Source organism: Sparus aurata, chromosome 5 (genome assembly GCF_900880675.1).
Source record: "Sparus aurata chromosome 5, fSpaAur1.1, whole genome shotgun sequence".
Taxonomy (NCBI): Eukaryota; Metazoa; Chordata; class Actinopteri; order Spariformes; family Sparidae; genus Sparus; species Sparus aurata.
This window is the reverse complement of record NC_044191.1, coordinates 34,625,567-34,644,554: the sequence shown is the minus strand read 5'-3', so window position 1 is coordinate 34,644,554 and position 18,988 is coordinate 34,625,567. Positions and strand designations below refer to the sequence as shown.

General features: G+C 42.2%; 1 protein-coding gene across 1 annotated transcript in view; it reads left to right on the top strand.

Annotated features, from left to right (window-relative positions):
• The window catches only part of cabin1 (calcineurin binding protein 1), a 51,226-nt gene extending 39,068 nt beyond the window's left edge, over window positions 1-12,158 (top strand). The window contains 4 exon segments of the mRNA XM_030416639.1: window positions 3,928-4,186; window positions 8,466-8,624; window positions 8,749-8,951; window positions 10,257-12,158. Coding sequence (XP_030272499.1) covers window positions 3,928-4,186; window positions 8,466-8,624; window positions 8,749-8,951; window positions 10,257-10,403 — 768 coding nt within the window. The 3' untranslated portion in view covers window positions 10,404-12,158.
• The last annotated feature ends 6,830 nt before the right edge of the window (window positions 12,159-18,988 follow it).

Genomic DNA, 18,988 nt, shown 5'->3' with positions numbered 1-18,988 from the left:
GTGTCAAATATCAATATTTAATAATATTTGTGTGTGTGTGTGTGTTAAGAAGAGCCACTGTGCAGTTTACATTTTGTTTTACTCGGCTGTCATTCATGTGAAATTGATTTAGTGCAGTCAATATATTCTGAATTTCTTCAGTGACACTGATATTGTGATTTATCATGGATGAATTTTCTTGCTAAATATCGTTATCGCGGAATCACTGTATCGTGATATTATCATTATCGTCTGCAAAATATAGCGATAGTATCGTATCGTGAGGTACCTGGTGATACCCAGCCCTAATTAGTGGCATATTAGGAACATACCAACTTTAAAATCATCAACAATCGAAAATTGGTAAAATGATTTATACTTTATATTTTCGTTTTGACCTTTTTTTGTTGTTGTTTAAAGACACATTACAAGAACCTCCGTTACATCATTTAAGAACACAACTCGATATCCAAACCCAGAGAAATCTGTTATTTTATTCAAGATATAAATAAAGCTTTCAAAAGCATCAACTCGTCTGTAAATGTTTGTTTTTTTAATCAGCATTTGTGGTTGGTTGATCTTATGTTCGCCACCAGCACGCTGATGAACAGGAGTGAAGATAAATCCACTTTTTAATCCCAAAAGTTAAAAAGTAATCTGAGCTCTCAGAGCTCTCTGTAAACGCTGCAGATCAGAGCAGAATTGGTTTCGACTTTGGGTGTTTATTCCTCCAGATGGTCTGGATCTGCACCCGAGATCACCGACCCGACACAACACAACAATCAGCAAAACATCTTTTGATTTGTTTTAATCGACCCCTGGCTGCCGGAAAAGTCATTGATGTTACTACGATATATATCATATTCAAATAAAGTTTAAAAATGTATATTTAGGGCTGAACAATATAATTTTTTTTGGGTGATTTTTGAGGGAGTGGTCATTTCAACATCCTTACATCTGAATAATATGATAAACATTATTGAACTCTGCATCTCTGTGGCACGATAATAATTAATTGATAATGTTGTGACACATTGGACTTTAGATATTTCACTGGATCATTTGCATTTTTGGTGATAATTACATAAATTGTTGAGCTCTGCCTATAGAGTTGTCAGCTGTATGTAACATGATTAACCTGGTGAATATTCTGATCCTGAGCCGGCGTTTTGTGGTTTGTGTTGATGCAAATAAGATGATTCTGCACAAATAGCTTGTTTTGCAGTCGGTTGTTCATTATGCCAGCAGCTCGCGTCGTGGTTTGCATTTGTATGTGGTGGGGAATGTGAGTAGGCACCTCGGAGTTCGCAGCTCGAGGACATGAAAAATTCTTGCTTCTTACAGATTCACACATTCCTTCAAGCCCCCACAAGTGCAGAGCACGATCTGAGGTGAAGTGCTGAGCTGCAGAACGGGCTGCGTGTCGTGCGCTGTGTATCGTTGACTCCGCCAGTTTGATGCCACTCGGAGGAACACATGTCGAGGCTTTACGACCTGTGTTCTTTGTGTCTGTCACTCAGTGAATGCATGATACCTTTTCATTCTTGTTTGTGTTTTTTCCCCTCCTCTGTTCGGGGAGACGGTGCAGCTTTTTAAGAGACTCTGTACTTAATTAAAACACTGCCGTCCCCCCACTTTGGAAGGATGTCGAGGTTTTTCTCATCAAAGAATAAGGACATTTGCTTCACAAAGGAGCCTCGGTGTCAGTCCCATTTGAGCAGGCAATTTAATTAAAATGTTCAGTTGGCCGCTCTTTCAATTGTGCTGGAAAGATGACCGAACCATCTACAGCTGCTCTAATCTGATTTAAAGCCCAATCTCGATAATTGCAAAGAACCATCTTTCAATTCAAACCGTGGGACCTCAGTTCGGCTGCCAGCAGCCCACTCTCACCACCCAGCAAACACTGGAGGAGCCTACAGCCCGGCTGCATGCAATGTGCTGCAATTTTCTCAGGTACAGTGTTTTTCTAATGCTCATGGTCCAGCTGACTTGTTGGTGTCCTTGTTGGCGATGTTTAATTCATGACATATGAATCATCAAAGCCTGGCTATGGAGCTGCTGCATGCTTGAAGCTGCTGCAGCGAGCTTTAGGTTTGCCGTCTGAGCGTTTGGAAGGGCCACTCTGTTTGAACTGCCTCTGCTCTGCTGTGTGAATCCCGTAGGGAGCTTCATCATACACAGCTCTGATTCAGAGGACAATCTGACTTCAACTCCCAGCAGAGAGCTGGAGAAAATGGCATGAGAGCGCTGTTATTGCCAAATTATGTTGTGCTAACATACTGTATGTGTCAAGCCTGCTCGTCACGACACAGCGTAATGTGGCCCTGAACGCTGCCTCCAGGCTCTTCTTGACAAGCGTTACACATTTAATAATCAAAGATGCCTCTGAGACAGAAGCTGCTCTGTGTGGCAGATATAAAGTAGAGCTGCTGGATATGGTAAAAAATAAATTAAAATTCATGTTACGGTTATTTTTACAGATCTAAGTGCTGCTGGATTGAGTCCTAAACCTGAACATGAGTAAGCATTTTTGCACCACCTGTTCCCTCGACTCAAAGTCGGTAGATTTTATTTTTTTTGAATGGGTTTTTTTTTTGGTTAGATGGCTCAGATGAGGTGTGTGATTAAAAGGGGAATTCCAGCATAAGAATACCGCGGTCCTGTTTTTACATGTTTTGGTTTGTAAAAGATTCACACTGTCAAAATTACATCCGCTAGAAGTGCTTGTTTTTGTCACCGACAGGCTGAGGTTGTCAGTCTTGGTTTCATTACAGAAATGATTCCCACAGAGACATTTTTTTTTTTGTTAAATCATGAGTTCAGTTTTGAGAACAAGGAGAAATCTCGCTCTGAAATCTTGCGAGGTGAGTTGTTAACTTACAGTCTTTGTCTCAAAGATTTGTCAGAAACTTTGGAAATTAATTCTTGCCGGCAGTTCCTTGAGTTAAACTTCAAATCCGTCTCTCTGTCACGTTCCTGCAACATCTCGCCTCTCACAAGATTTCAGAGCGAGACTTATCCTTCAACGAGAATTGTGTCCCACCGGCTTTTTGTCAAGGGAAACCAGGGCGATGTCAACGTCTCGGTTAGCAGACAAATAAGTCATCCCTCCCATTCTCTATACGGCTGTGATAGGAGAGGAGTGGGATGATCCTTTCTGCATCATTATTTTAATTATTTCCAAAAAAAAAATCATGATTATGCGACAAAACATCTGGTGAACAAGATGTGCATCAAAAAAGTGTGTCATCTGCCATGTGGCTCCTTCTCTGTATTGATATCTTGATAGAATATTCTAAAATAAAGTAATTTACTGTCTGACATGCTTCCATAATTAACACAGTGCGTATCTGTGTTGCCCTCTACTGAACTTTTTCTTCAGCTTGTTGAATCTTGGCACGGTTCATACGGGAGACTGCGGAGCTGCTTTACTGGCGAGCTTTCATGCAACTTTTCATCCATTTTAAATGGAAAACTAGGGAAGGTGTGTTCATGTCTTTTTGACTGTGCTGCTCTGTGTTGCCATGACAGCAGCTGTGGGAGCAGGGCGGCTGTTGTCACCGGTTGTTTGTGCAGCTCTTGTGTTTAGAAGTGGTCCTCAAAAGGACACACAGGAAAGTGGCTCAGAGGGATTCAGAGCGGCGTAGAGCCGAGCACCCGGCACAGAGTGCAGCACACAGGTGAGCCTCTGAACCCCTGGGGGACGACATCGCTGCTCTCTAAAGGATTTCATGACTTTAAGACTTTAATACTGCTGATGTGTGTTGTTTTTGAAAAGTGCAGCAATGTCGACTGAGTGTATTTGTTTCTCTGGCACCGAGTCTGTCTTGAGGATGTTCAGAAATCTACCTGAGCAGAGGCAGAGGAGGGGTTAATGCTGCAGATGGATCCCCAAGGTCAGTCGCTCCTCCTCACGACCACTGCTCTTCTTCTGTCTCCCAACAGTCTGCAGGCGATGCCCCGACCACACCCAAGTACACCAAGGAGCACCGAGACCTCTTCTTCCCCGCCTCCCTGCCGACGCCAGTCCTGCTCAGCCACACCGCCTGCCACCCGCTGTCCACGCAGGACGGCCAAGCTAAGGTGGTGTACGAGCCCCTGAGCAAGCTGTCCAGACCTCAGACCTCCAGCTTCCACGACCAGACGCAGCACAGGAGAGCGGGCGCCCACCCTGCAGCAGCCATGGCCTTCTTACCACACACAGGTACGACGGGCTGCACTGCAACACATCCCACCCGTGTAGCTACACAATGTCTCTCAACTTTTCCTACGATCAGAAAGTTTAATAACTTGTGCCGATTCTTGTCTGGAAGTCTGAAACTACTGCTCAGGTAAAGTGCTTTACTCTGTGTGAGCAGCAGGGGGCGCCTGTGGACCTGCAAAGATCTGTTACATAACTCTGGCCTGGTTATATTTTGCCTTCTGGGTTTTGTCTGTCCCCCAACAAGAGTTTTAGAAATCAGTGTCCTCCAGATTGTGACTCTGTGTCTGCCTACATGAGCTTCAGGAGGGGGTTAGGCGTAATCATCATCGCTCATCCACATAATGAATATTCAGCTGGATACATTTGCATTCATCTCATGTTTTAATATAATTATAAAAAGATGTAATTCATTCACCCACAATCTGCAGCCTGAACTCAGCCTGCGAGCATTAATCACAAATATGTAGTCATCTTGTTTTTTAACCCAAGAGCCATTCAAGGGCAGCAAACGGCTTTCTGTGACACAGAAAAGAAATGAAAGCAGGAGGATTGTCTTCAGTCATAAAGTGCTAATTAACTAATTTGGCTCTCGTCCAGATGCCCCTTTTGTTTTCACTCGTTTTCAGCTAATGGTCATTACTGCAGTCTGTGACACCTGAGCTTAATTTGACCTCTTTGTTACCTGAAAGGTATCTGCAGATGTCAAACTTCACACAGTTTTTGCTTTTGAGATGACCTTTAGGAAAGTTTTATCACAATGACTCAAAAATCTACTTTGAAAAACAAACTGAGCTGATTTTGTTCCACACTTCTGTAAATGTCAGTGTTTTGTAGCTGTGATGGCAGGAGGTGATTTTTGGTCTCCATTCTTGTTCTAGTGGTTTCCATCAATTGATCCTGATTATAATGGCTTCTTCTCCACACCTTTCTCTCTTCTATTTCATTGTGATAATTTAGAGCAGATTCTATTTTTGGATATTTGTGAGTGAAAACTCCCCCAAGTGCAAAATTAAACATTAAACATCAGTCAGGTGGAGCAGCATCTCGACATTCATCTGTTTTTGTCCCTTATTCGAAATCCACAATGCTGCTTCACAGCAAACTTCACACTTGATCTTAATATATTTGTTTACATTTTATTTGTAGAGAAATGTATTGTCCTGATATTGAGACATTTATATTAACCACTATTAAATGTTATCTGTTAAATTCTAGCCAATAAAAATCTGACCAAATTGCTGCCATTGACTTAACAAGTGCAGCATGTACACACCCAGATACAGAAGGTGGTGGTATGCACCTTTTTTTAAAGTTTGGTTGCGATCCACCAATTAACAGTGAAGGAGAAGAATCGCAGCTCGTGACGTCAAACAGCTGTTTAGAGCCACACAGTGTAGACTTACAGAGCCAAACACGTGTTTTTACAGTTTGAGAGGAAGAAATTGTAAATTGCAACACTTCTTCTGCAATGATTCAAAGAGGTGTGACAAGTTTTAATTTAATGCGAGCTATGAATCTTTAAACCCGTCTTTGCTTCATACATCTTCATATTTTCTGCCTTCAATGTGTTCATAAACTACAAGTAAACTAAAAGTTAGGAATCTTATCGTATGGACCATGAGAGGCAGGTGATTATCCGTATTGGCTGGAAAAAATCCAAAGTGTGCATCCTTAAAAAACAATAACTGGTTATAAAATCATGAGTACAAAACTGAGTAAGTCTGGCCAGTATTGTCAGAATCAGAGTATGCCAGTTTGAAAAAGTGTTTTGAGTCGGGCTTTAAAGGTCAAGGAAGAGTCCATTTTTGCGGAAGAGCTCCGAAGGTGGGAGGAAGAACGGCTGAAGGCTGTTGACCTGCAGGATGGTGTGGTGAGAGGATCTGAGCGTGCAGGACGATGTGTGCACAAAGATGCAGAGGAACGAGTTTATGAAGGGCCTGAAATACGTAGAGCGTTCATCACCTATTGAATCGACACGGCGGTAAAAACCTGACGACCTCGAGACGAGAGAAAATGTTTCATCTGTGGACTCTGATGACATCACTCAGTCCAGGTGTCTGTAACCAGCAGCAGCAGCTCATCAATTCATGTGAAGCTTTCAAAAAGATTTTCTCAACTTATTAAAGTTGGATGAACTTTGAAGGTGTTGCAGAAACACACATGCACATATTTGCACACACACACACATACACACACACACACACACACACCTCACTGCAGCACTGTGTGTTATGTAATGGTTTCCAAGGCAACATCAGTGGGTAAGCCTGAAAAGAGCGTTGGATCATTTTTGTTTTCATTTGTGAGTCTGAGCTGCAGATAGTTCTCATGTTTCAGAGAGACGTCGACAGGGAACTTCAAAGTCTCATCCAACAGAGAATTATCAGTAATCTTACAGACGACATGCGCAGAAGCGTTAATGCCGAGTCATTCTCGGTGGCTTTCACGATAAATAACGCGAAAATTATCTCGAGGTGATAGTTTTCTACCTGTTGAAGCCAAAGGGGATGAAGTTGCTGGTGGCAAAGAATCCAATTTAGATCATTATTGAGGTATTAATTAACTACAAATATTATAAAACTAGAAAAGACAGAACTCCAGCAGCACTCACAGACAGCTGGTCTTCTTCCCTCAATCAGTCAGACTTGATTCTTATCGCACTTGACCTGCAGCAAAGTGACGTGAAGTGGAGTAAACCTTTAATGACCTGTTCAGCAGGAACATGACAGCGCCTGATAACCATGTAGACACTTGAGGTGGATGAAATGTATTCTTTCTTGGCGTGTTTCCTCACAGGGTGGCCAGGTACAGAAACATGGAGGTAGATGAACACAGCTCGTCTGTACAGATGCAACTTTCCTGTTGGAGATTTATGGACGAGTGAAAAGTGAAATTAACGTATTAACTCATTAAGAAGCCATCAAAACATGGAGGCTTATTAATAATTCATAGATGTTTTGTAGCGCGACCCGTTTCGAGTCTTTTGACCTACAAGTGTTTGGAAAAATCAACAAAGCTGGAATCTGCTGAACCAGAAAACATCAAATATTATTCCCACCACACCATGAGGGGCCGTCCTGAAAATTGTTGCACTTACAGAATCACTTTATTCATGTCCATGCAAACCAGGGTTCTAAATGAACTTTTTTGATTACCAGCCAATTTGGCTGGTAACTTTCTAAAGTTACAAGCCAATCAGAATTTCCACTAGCCAAATGTTTTCTCATGGTCCTTTACAGCCTCGACTTTAAAATGATTAGCTCCCACCATGAAATTGTTTGTTTTGTTTTTTTCTTTTGCGTACATGCGGCAGTCTTTACAAAACATGACGACGTTTTCGTGATCAAACACAAGCCATTCACGACCCGTCAGCCATTTGGCATTGAACTTTCTTTTTTTCATTTCGCACGCATTGTTGTTGATATTCTCAGTCTCATCCCCTGCCTCCTTCCTCTTCTCACCCCCAGACGTCTGTCCAACCAACCACTGCCGCATTTAGTTTAAGTGTAGGCTACTTTTTAATTTACTTTAGCTAGCTCCCTCCCTTCTTTTGATTGAGTTTCTGCTCCGTTCATTCATTCTTTTTCTTCTTCTTCTTCTTCTTCTTCTTTGTGTATTCTGTTTCCATGGTTTCTCGCGCTGGTTGGTTGCACTGCCTGCGCGCAGCCAATGGGCGTCTTATACATCATCACGTAGCATCACGACAGTGTTCATGGGAAATGTAGTCAGTACTGCCCAGCAGGGTTGGAATTAATTCACGATAAGAACATTACGCTGACCGGGCCAGGGGCACAGAGGCCGCTGTGGCCGTACGATGTTTTTTTCACGGGGCATCAAGGCCAAAGTGCGGGCCGCCGTGAAATTCCCACGCTGCTGCCCAGGGAGCGAGAACAGTAGAGCGGCTCTGACTGACATGATTGCCTCATGCATCACCGGCCAAACTGGCTAGTAAGTTTTTATTAACACCCGCCAAAATGATTTTAAACCCGCATTTGGCGGGTTGGTGGGTGTTAATTTAGAACCCTGATGCAAACAGAAATCATTCTCGAGCGTCCAACTTGCCCATCAGGTTGAAGAAATATTGTTTTGGATCACGCTGATGGTGATTTAAACATGTTCAAACTAGAAGAGTTATCAGTGAGTGCCGGAGTTTTGTCTCTTTTTGATTCTTGTATGTGTTGCTCGTGTTTTAGAACTGTGCTGCTGTTCTTTCAAATATTGTAAAATCTCTAAATACTCTGCTGATAGAATTTTGTTGTGTTGTTGTTTTTGTCCACAGAGGAGCGGGAGGAGCCCCCAGAGGGACTTTCGTACCGACAGCAGGAGTCACACCTCTGTCAACAGATGAAACTCGCCACAGTTTCCCAGGGGCAGGAGTCAGCAGCAGGCTGGTTCCAGGAGGAAACTGCCACATGTAGCACCGCACAACCATGCCCAGGTCAGAACCTCTGAACCCCAGATGTGACAGGAAGGGTTGCAGCAGGATGCATAGATTGAATTTTGACTTCATGTGACTTGAAAATGTTCAAATATTTAGAATTGTTCCTCTTCTCGTGTCTCAGACCAGCAGCAGTATGCCAGCAACGAGCAGTCAAAGCTTCCAGACCCCAACCGGATGCGCTCCCGTGTCCCGCCCAACATGCCAAAGCTTTTCATCCCTTCAACCGTCACCAAGTTCCCTCCAGAAATCACAGTAACACCTCCGACACCCACGCTTCTCTCCCCGAAAGGCAGCATCTCAGAGGAAACCAAACAAAGACTTAAGGTGTGCAGTTTGCCTCTAAATATACGATTCTGTCAGTGTGCAGCTTTGCAGACGTCGTGTTGACATCCGTCCTGAGTGATCACTTGTCATCAGATCTCACTCCCGTGCACATTTATCATTGGAACAAACAGACTGGATGTTTTTTACACAAAGACAGAAAATATCTTCATGTAGAACATCTGCTGAATTAACAAGAAGACCATAATAGTGAAGAATTTATCAGACAGTTTCACAGAGTTTATAAAGTGTCTCCAACTCAACAACTCACTAAATTCAGTCTTTTTTTAAGGGAGTCTGGGGACTTTCTCCACGGGGACAAAGAAGTAGCCTATATTGTTACTGTTTAGTGTCTTTGTAACATGTGACATGTTTCTTCTTTCATAAATGGAGTGTAAATGGTGAAATCAGTGTAAACAGTGTGTTCAAACAGCTGATCAATGTTGGCAGGTAAGACTTTAGCACTTTAGACACAGAAGCAGACAGGCTGGTACAGACATGCTGCCACAAACTGACACTTTTTACAAGGAGACAAACAACTTCAGCTGAAAGATTTAATGCTGAACTTACAACAAGGACACAATGAGTTACAATCTGTCACAGACAGAGTTTCATAATGTTTATATAGTTTTATGCAACTCAACAACTCCTTAAATTAGGCGATTTGTTAAGGGAGTCTGGTGAGATTGTGTTTATAGTCGGCTTCATGTATTACATTTAATGCTGAATTTACAACAAGGAGACAGTGAGTTAGAATTTATCGTAGCTGTTTTTATAAAGTTTGTTCAGTTCCTCCTCATGAAACAACTCTTAAAATTGCGTGTTTTGTTAATGGAGTCTGGTGATGTTGAGGTTAATAGTTAAATGGTTGGATCAGTTAAAACGGTGTGTTGACAAATATCTGCTGCTAATACTGGCAGGTTAAGAGAGTTTAAATTTAAATATTTTAGGGACGATAAACATGTCAAATTTTACAAACACAATAAACGGTTATCAATATACGCTACTTCATTGTTGCTCGTGGGGAAAGTCCCCAGACTCCATTGAAAAACTGCTAGATTTTGTTAGTTAGAAACTGAACAATTCTTCATTATTTTGTCCTTTTTGTAAATTCAACATTAATTTCTTTCTTTCTTTGTGTAAAAAACATTTTGTTTGTCCCAACTTTATTTCCATTTAGAAGCGATTAATCACAAGTGGTCACTCAGACTGAGCAGCGTCTGTGCGAGTGTTCATTAACCATACAGTACATGTATCTGTTCAAACTCTAACATTCAACAGCGCCCCCTGCTGTCTCCTCTTGTGCAGAACGTTATCCTGTCGTCTCAGTCTGCAGCCACGGTGAAGAAGGACACTCTGAGCCAGCCGGCGCTGGAGGTGCAGGAGACGTCCAGCCAGGAGTCGTCGCTGGAGAGCGAGTCGGACGAGGAGGAGGACGATTACATGGACATCTGAGCCTGTGAGACCTGAGACCTCGTGTGCACGCTCAAACTGAACGAGACCGGGCCTTTTGTCGCAGCAGGGCCTCACTCTGCCAAACCTGTGCACCTGTCTTAAAGAAAATGAACGGTACATGTCACTGCAGCTGTCTTTTCCCTCTCACGCACTCCCAAACTGAAAGAAATGCAGTATTGTCATCGCCTGTCACGTCACTGACGGTGCTCTTGACGGGAGGCTCCAGTCTCACAGCATGTCTGTAAATTTGTGCCATTTATGCATATCACACTTCAGCTTATGGAGCTCTCCTGCACTCTGGATCTGGCAACAAAGACTTTTAGCCTTCACAGCCTTCCAGTCTCGTGTTTATGCATCTATTTTTTTTTATTTTTATGTCGTGTGCTACCTGTACCTCCGAGCTGCAGCTAAACCTGCGAACCGGTCCATCTGAGGTTTGCACCTGCTCTCCTCCATCATTTCCTTTTTGGCATGAGAAGACGCATCGCATCAGTACACAATATATTACAATGAACACAAAGGTGACATCAGGACAATCGGCTGCATTCATCCGTGGAGCCACACAGCCTCACAACCCGTAGCAGATTGGAAATGTTTACACTTAACATTTGGGATGTTTTTCAGTTGGCACTCGACTGTGTGCTATTTTTGTACTCACTGTATTTCTTGTAATATTTTGTCTGATATATATATATATTTTTCTTTTCTTCGGTGTGCATTTGTAGCTAAGAGGAACAGTTCTTACCAGGAAGACGTCCTGTCACCAGCACTGATCTGAATGAGGGGTTTCAGTTGTTATGAATTAGCTTTTGTACATATCATAATGTCACAATCCAAGTATCTTTCCAATGTGTTTGGCTTTAATGCATCGAGTGTGAAGAGCCGTCCTCACCAAGAAACATGACATCAAAGAGATTGTTATTAAAACGCTCCGCAACTGTAAAGACGAGTGTAGAAACAACAAATATATTCAGCTGGATTTTAATCAGCTGTCCTTCATCAGATCGCTCTGAAAGTTTCCAGAGACATCAGTTAGCTTGATTTTGGGGACATTATTCTATAAAATAAACGTATTGTCGACACATTTGACATCCAGAGAACATTCAGAGATGGTCTGAGGAGAAGAGAGTCACTGGATGAGTAACTCCGGCGTCACCAGACTCCCCTGCTCCAAGAAATTCTGCATCATTGACACTTTTTACAAGGAGACAAACAACTTCATGTTCTGATTGAATGCTGAATCTACAAAAAAGTGTCAGTTTGTGGCAGCATGTCTGTACCAGCCTGTCTGCTTCTGTGTCTAAAGTACACAAAGAAAGAAATTAATGTTGAGTTTACAAGAAGGACAAAATAATGAAGAATTGTTCAGAGTTTCACAAAGTTTCTGACTCGGTAACTAACAAAATTTAGCAGTTTTTCAGTGGAGTCTGGGGACTTTCCCCACGAGCGACAATGAAGTAGCGTATATTGATTACCGTTTATTGTGTTTGTAAAATTTGTTTAGCATCACTAAAATATTTAAATGTTAACTCTCTTAACCTGCCAGTATTAGCAGCAGATACTGGTGAACACACTGTTTTAACTGATCCAACCATTTAACTATTAACCACAACATCACCAGACTCCATTAACAAAACACGCAATTTTAAGAGTTGTTTCATGAGGAGGAACTGAACAAACTTTATAAAACAGCTACGATAAATTCTGAATCATTGTGTCCTTGTTGTAAATTCAGCATTAAATCTTTCAGCTGAAGTTGTTTGTAAAAAGTGTCAGTTTGTGGCAGCATGTCTGTACCAGCCTGTCTGCTTCTGTGTCTAAAGTGCTAAAGTCTTACCTGCCAACATTGATCAGCTGTTTGAACACACTGTTTACACTGATTTCACCATTTACACTCCATTTATGAAAGAAGAAACATGTTATTGATCTAAACATGTCACATGTTACAAAGACACTAAACAGGAACAATATAGGCTACTTCTTTGTCCCCGTGGAGAAAATCACCAGACTCCCTTAAAAAAACACTCAATTTAGTGAGTTGTTGAGTTGGAGACACTTTATAAACTCTGTGAAACTCTGTCTCTGTCTCATTCTTAAATATTCGGACCTTCTTGTTAATTCTGTGAACGACTTTTTATTTTTCCTTGTGACGTACAACAGTAAGAATTCATTGATGTCCATTTTCAAACACTGACAACACAGCTGGCGTGTACAGTTCATCAGTAAGATGCTGACGTCACTGTCATGGTTCTTGGTGTGGACGGCCCTCTGAGCTGGAGAAGTGTGTGCATGCGTGAGTGTAAACATTAAGATGAGGCTCGCTCAGGAAACGACTCGACGCTGTCAGACGTCATCGTTCCCGAGCTGAGTGGAGTTGAAATACACGTGGAGGAAGCCTTTCTAATACAGATGCCTTTCCAGTGAAACCATTTTGGTAAATTTGTCACAGTTCTAGTTTAACTCAGAGGAAGACAACCGAATGTTTTTTACAGATTGTTTTCTATAAAAAAAAAAAGAGAGATATTTACTGATTGTGTTTCTTGAAAGCTGTCGAAAAAAATACTTTTTAAAAACAAAGAACACAAATGAATAATTGTAAACAATCACCCTTGATATTAAAGAAAACAGTTTTTTGTATTTTATTTCTTTTGTTGTTTTGCTGTAAGATAGTTTTTCTATTGTTCTGCTGAGCTCCGGGGAATGTGCCGCAGCCGGAGAGGCTGCTGGAGGGGAACTGTTCTCTCTGTCTGGACTGAATGCATTATAGATGTCAAACCAAAAATATATTTGAGAAACACATATTTGTTCCGTGTGCTACTTGAAATTACCGTCCAGGTCTGCAGAAAAATGTTCTCCACAGGGTTCCTTACACCAGATAAGAGCCGCCGACTGTAGTAACACATCTGGTTTATTAGAGGACGTGTGGACGCGTCTGTCTCTGTGAGTACAGTAACAACTCATCAATCATTCATCACACGTTCTGCGAGCTTTTATAAAAGTCTGTCATGTTTGAATCTTCAGCAACATCCACGATCGAATGCAGGTTTTCTTTCCTTTTCTATCAGCAGTTTATGGAACATTCACAGGATGAACACGACATTGTGACATGTTCGTTTCATGAGTGTTGTTAAGTGATGTTATAATAGATTATAAAAGCATTTTAAATATTAGTGGGTCTCTTGTAAGTTCAGCCAGTTTGTCATCTTTAAAAACAACAAAAACACGCCCTTTCACAATAAAACACAAAGTATAAAGTTGCGAATATAAAAAAATACAATAAAAGAAACTATTAATAAGAGAAGATACTGTATAATGTGAAAATATACAGTATCAATATAATATACATAAAGTGTTTTAGGACATAAACATTAGAACATTAACAGGGAATTGATGTCTTTATCTGCACAACTTGATTAAATTAATACATTTTAGTTTTAATATAAACCAGGACTTGTATTTGTGGGAGCATTAGTTCATCCTGTTTAATGCTTTAGTGTCTTTATTCCTGTAACAACAGTTTATATGCAGTCTGAAGTGATTTCATTTCATTTTACTGTATCTTAAAAGCACAAAACAACTAAAAAATACACACAAATACGCTCCGGCAGAATATCCTGTCAAGATGTTTATATTAAACTTTTTTATTTATTCTTTAGTAAGGAGGATAAAAGCTGTCTGACGAGGTTTGGTTTTAATGATCATTATGTTTGTTATATATGAATTTGTAGGGAGCTGTCATGTGATCGAGCCGAGACGTCCGCGTGCTTCATCGTCCCCTGAAGTGATGAAGGTGATGCTGACTCACTAAAACACACAGCAGTCACTTCTGTCACCATCCAGGCCACAAAACATTTTAACAGTGATGGTGACAGTCAAGTTTATTCTCACTCTGTGTGTGTGTGTGTGTGTGTGTGTGTGTGTGTGTGTGTGTGTGTGTGTGTGTGTGTGTGTGTGTGTGTGTGTGTGTGTGTGTGTGTGTGTGTGTGTGTGTGTGTGTGTGTGTGTGAGAGGGCGGGTGGTGACGAACTTTATATAATGTCATTTTAAAACAGCAGGATTCTCAATTTAGTTGTATTTTATTTATTTAGCCTAAAATAATGAATCACAAGTTTTCCTCAAATCTGTAACAGGATGAAAACCAGCCCGTCTTTTTCCTCTCAGAATCGAGGGTTTTAACAATAGACGTAAAAGAGTTTCTGAGATCTTTCTGATCTAAACTAAACTTGAAATGAAATGTTCTGTTCTGTAAAGGAGCTGCGACTCGGCCGGCAGCGGACCACCCCGCTGACCACACTGCCTCTGTGGTCAAAGGGCTCGTACACGCTGGTGTGAAGTCTCCGACACGAGGGAAGTCATTAGTCTTCATTAGCAACTTCCAGGAGTTTCTTATGAAGTGCTGTGAAGTTGTCATTTGCCCCCTTTGCCAGGCAAGCTCGATCTGAGGTTTGTTTTCTTATGTGCTCGACCAAATGTGAGCCGGGCCGGCCCACCGCCAGCGCACGTGAGACCGGCGGAGTTTAGGACGCCGACGTCAGACGGGAACAAACTGCTTTCTGTCTTTATTCACAGTAAACAGTTTGTTTTGAGAGCGCCAGGAAAAAGATGAATTGGCCTTTAAGCTGATGAATCTGACTTATCGGTCGGCAGTGATGGAACATGACTATTTACATTTACTCGAGTACAAGTTTGATGTACTTTTACTTGAGTATTTCCATTTTCTGTCACTTCATACTTCCACTCCACAAAACTTTGGAGGAAAAAGTTTTATTTGTTTGAGGGAAAACGGGAATAGATCAACAGAGAAACTCACAAAATAATTGTATTATAAGTATATTAAATACAAATAAGGGTAGAATAAAATAGAAACTATACAAGAGCGTCACAACTTTGGATCCTTAGAGTACACTTATTTAATCAGGAAGTAGTTTTGAGAACAAATTGGGGCGATATTTAAATATACAAAATGCATTGTAACGTATAAAAAATGTTATAGAAAAACAAATTTAGTTAAAACATATGTTGCAGAAACATCCTGACAATAAAACTGCATTATTAGTAAATGAAGTGTTTAAACGTCTCAGGCGTAAAATATAAATATAAGAATAAAAACAGCTGCATGTAGAATCAATAAGTCCTCTGATCAAACTCCCTCGTGGATATCACGGTCTAACTCTCCTGTCTGCTCTGTGAGTGCTTCCTCCTCCACGCGAGGCTGTCGGGCCTCCTGTGGCATCGTGTTGTTTCTCTACAAACCCCTCAAAGTGGCCAATTAAGCATCAAAAGGGCATGCTGCATGGCTAATGTGGGCGAAAGGTGTGAGATTTCTCGTCAGTCCACTCCGGGGGCTCTTTATTGGGCTGCTAGAGAGCCGTCTGATCCTCCGGGCCCGGGCTGTATATTGGCAGCTGTTAACTGTCGAGCACAAGGGGATCTGTGCAGTTAAAGCAAATGGCTGAAGAGCGGCTGACACCTGGGAGGAGGAAGAGCCCCGCTGCAGGAGTCGGACAGGAGCTGGACATGTGATCCGTTCTGATGGACGCAGAGAAAATGTGAAGTGAACTTTAAAGGAGTAGTTCACCTCCACGATGATATAAAGTCAGGTGATGTGTCGTAGTCCACAGAACATTTCTGGAGCTTCACGGTAAAAGAGAGTTGCAGCATTCTGCTGAACAACTGAAGAATCTGTGGCCACCAAAACATTTAAAACGGCTCCATACGAGACGTGAAATCTTCACTGTAGCTAATAAACTAAAAGCATAAGCGGGAACCTCGTCTGAAGTCCAAATAACAGCAAGATAACTTCCTGGAGGAGAATAATGAAGCAGCAGAGGTGGAAAGAAACAAAGTTCAGGTGTCTGTGTTCGGATGTAGAGACAGAAAGTCAAAGAAATACTCAAGTAAAATACAAATATCTGAACTTTTTAAAGACATCCTGAGAACTCAACAATCAACTGTCTTTGTGATGCGTTCAGGAACAGCTGGGACAAATCCTACTGATTCTACCTTTAACTTTAATAGTCTTTGAATTCTATTAATATGACGTGAGCTTCAGTTAGCTTTGAGCACAAATGTCCTTCAGAAGGAGACTTTTTACTCTGAGCACATGTCACAGCCTGTAATCTATTACTTTACTGGAGTAAACAAGCTGAATCAGTACTTCTACTTCCACCAGAGTCTGTTTTTGCACTTCTGAACTTGTACTGGAGGACAGCAGCGTCTCCTCCAGATGAACTCCCTGATGTGTCGCCCTCCAGGCTGCGGTTACGTAAGGCAGAGCTCTCGTCGTGCCTCCGGGCCGAGTCCTGAGGCCTCACCGGTCACGCCTGTCGCCTCCAGACCCGGCGAGTAATGGGATTGACACTGTCGCTGCTGAATCGTACACCTCAGCTCCAACACTCACACACTCGGCTGCAGAGAATCTGCCATCAAAATCTCTAGATCTCTCGCGACATTTTCCTCCTCAGAGCCGCGTGACCTCCTCGACCCGTGAAACAGTTTGAGGGAATCCCCGTTGCGGCTCGGAGGAGCTGACTAAGTGCTAAGTGAGGAGAGCCACACTGAACCTGTGATTAATAACTCCTCCTCGACAATTGGCTTCACATAAGGAGGATAAAACCACATCGCACTTCCTCGAGGCCAGTGTTGATCCACAGAGGAGAGGAGGGGGCGCAGAGAGTCCTGCACCAGAGCGTTTAACGGCTCTTTAAGTGCATCATTACAAGCCGAGTGTCATCGTGCTTTTATTCTGCATCGACCGCACGAAGAAGCCTGAAAGAGGCTCGTCAATATTCTCACAGTTTCTAACAGTCGCCGTCTCTTTATGGACGCGATACTGCTGATTCCACTGCCGGAGCCGTTTCTGCACGTCGCTTTGAAAATGATGCGGAGCTGGACAAAGTACACAACCGTCAAACTTTAATAAAAGTAAAGATGTGAGGCTGAAATGTTACTGTGGTGCCAGTGAAAGCCGCCTGTTTTGAAGAGAGCTTAAATACATTTACCATCAGATACTTTAAGACTTTTATTTGGGTATCGAAAGTAAAATTCTGTCCATCCAACTGTAAGTATCTGTAAGATGTTTTACCCTTCAGCACGATTTCTGCCGCCCAGGCCCGAGAAAGTGACGATCTACACCACGCGATGTCGACATTTTCTCTCTTTCTTTCTTCTTTTTCGGGCGCGCAAAGAATCCTGGGATATGTGAGGCCAGGAAGGATCGTAGACAGACAGTTTCATTCACATTCAGACAGCCTTTGCGCTGTGTTGCGACATAATTGGCCTTCAAATGCTCCTCTGAAGGATGCAGACCCGAACTGAGACGCAGCAACAGTACAAATAATAAAGTCTAAGTATCTTCACTAGAAATAAAATCACATCTATGTATCTAGTTATCGATATATCCATATATGCAGATAGATTAATACATTTAAAGAGTTGTGCTTTGGCTCCCACACACACAGTTACAGAGCTAATAAACAAAGTTGTGTTTGTGGTGTGGGGCTGTCAGGAGCACTGTGAGCTCAGTGTGACTGTATGCAGCAGCAGCAGCAGCAGACAGGAGAATACAAAGAGGGATGAAGGTGGAAGTGATGCGTGCGTGTTAGAAGACAGACGTGAGAGTCGCCTGGATTCAAATCGTCCTGTCAGCGCTGCACCTCAGCCCCTCTATGCTAACGCTGCCGTGTTCGGCCTTTTGTGTTGCGGCGCTCGACTCTGAACGCAGAGCTGAGGAGTGTTTCTGCTGGAGGACGGCGGCTTGTTGTTGTGGTCTGCAGGTCTTTATTGTCACAGCCCTCACGTCCCCATTCAGGCCCCAGTTGGGCTCGTGGTGCTAACTGGCTGTTAATTGCCGGCCTTTACCGCGGGCCTTTCTCCACATGCAGAAACCGCCTCTTCAAGGGAAACTGGCCTAATGAGATTATCTATCAGAGCATCGGGCCTGTCTAGACACCCAATACACAACCCCACCAACCACCTCCACCTCCACCTCCACCTCCACCTCCGCTGCAGGCCTCACAGGACGCCCTCAGGTAGAAGTTACCTGGAGGACGACTTCATGTTGTCATCACGTCATTATGGGTTTACACACCGTTTCCCTCCCACAGCCTCGTCTCTGTGATGTAGCACTCACATCTAAACCTTTAAACTCTGCTCCACCAATCAGACGCAGCTTCCTACGCTCACCTGAACCCACCGATGGAATGTAACTAAGTACATTTACTCAAGTACAGTACTTTAGAACAATTCTCAGGTACTTTACTTCAGTATTTGCATCTTCAGTTGCAGTTTGGAAGGAAACATACTTTTTTTACTCCACTACATTTGTTTCATGACTTAGTTTCTAGTTACTTTGCAGATTTCCTGCTGCATCAGAGCCAAAGTGACACGTTTTAAAATAGATTTTTATATCCTAACATATTTATCCAAACTGAGCACAGGTTACATTTGTGTCACATCATACAGACAAAGAATCCATCAAGACAGATAGTCGAGAACATCGATGTGAAAAAAAGACTTTCTGGTAAATTTAAATAATAACTAAATTAATAAAAACACACTTTTTAGGTATTTCTCCCTTTTTTTTA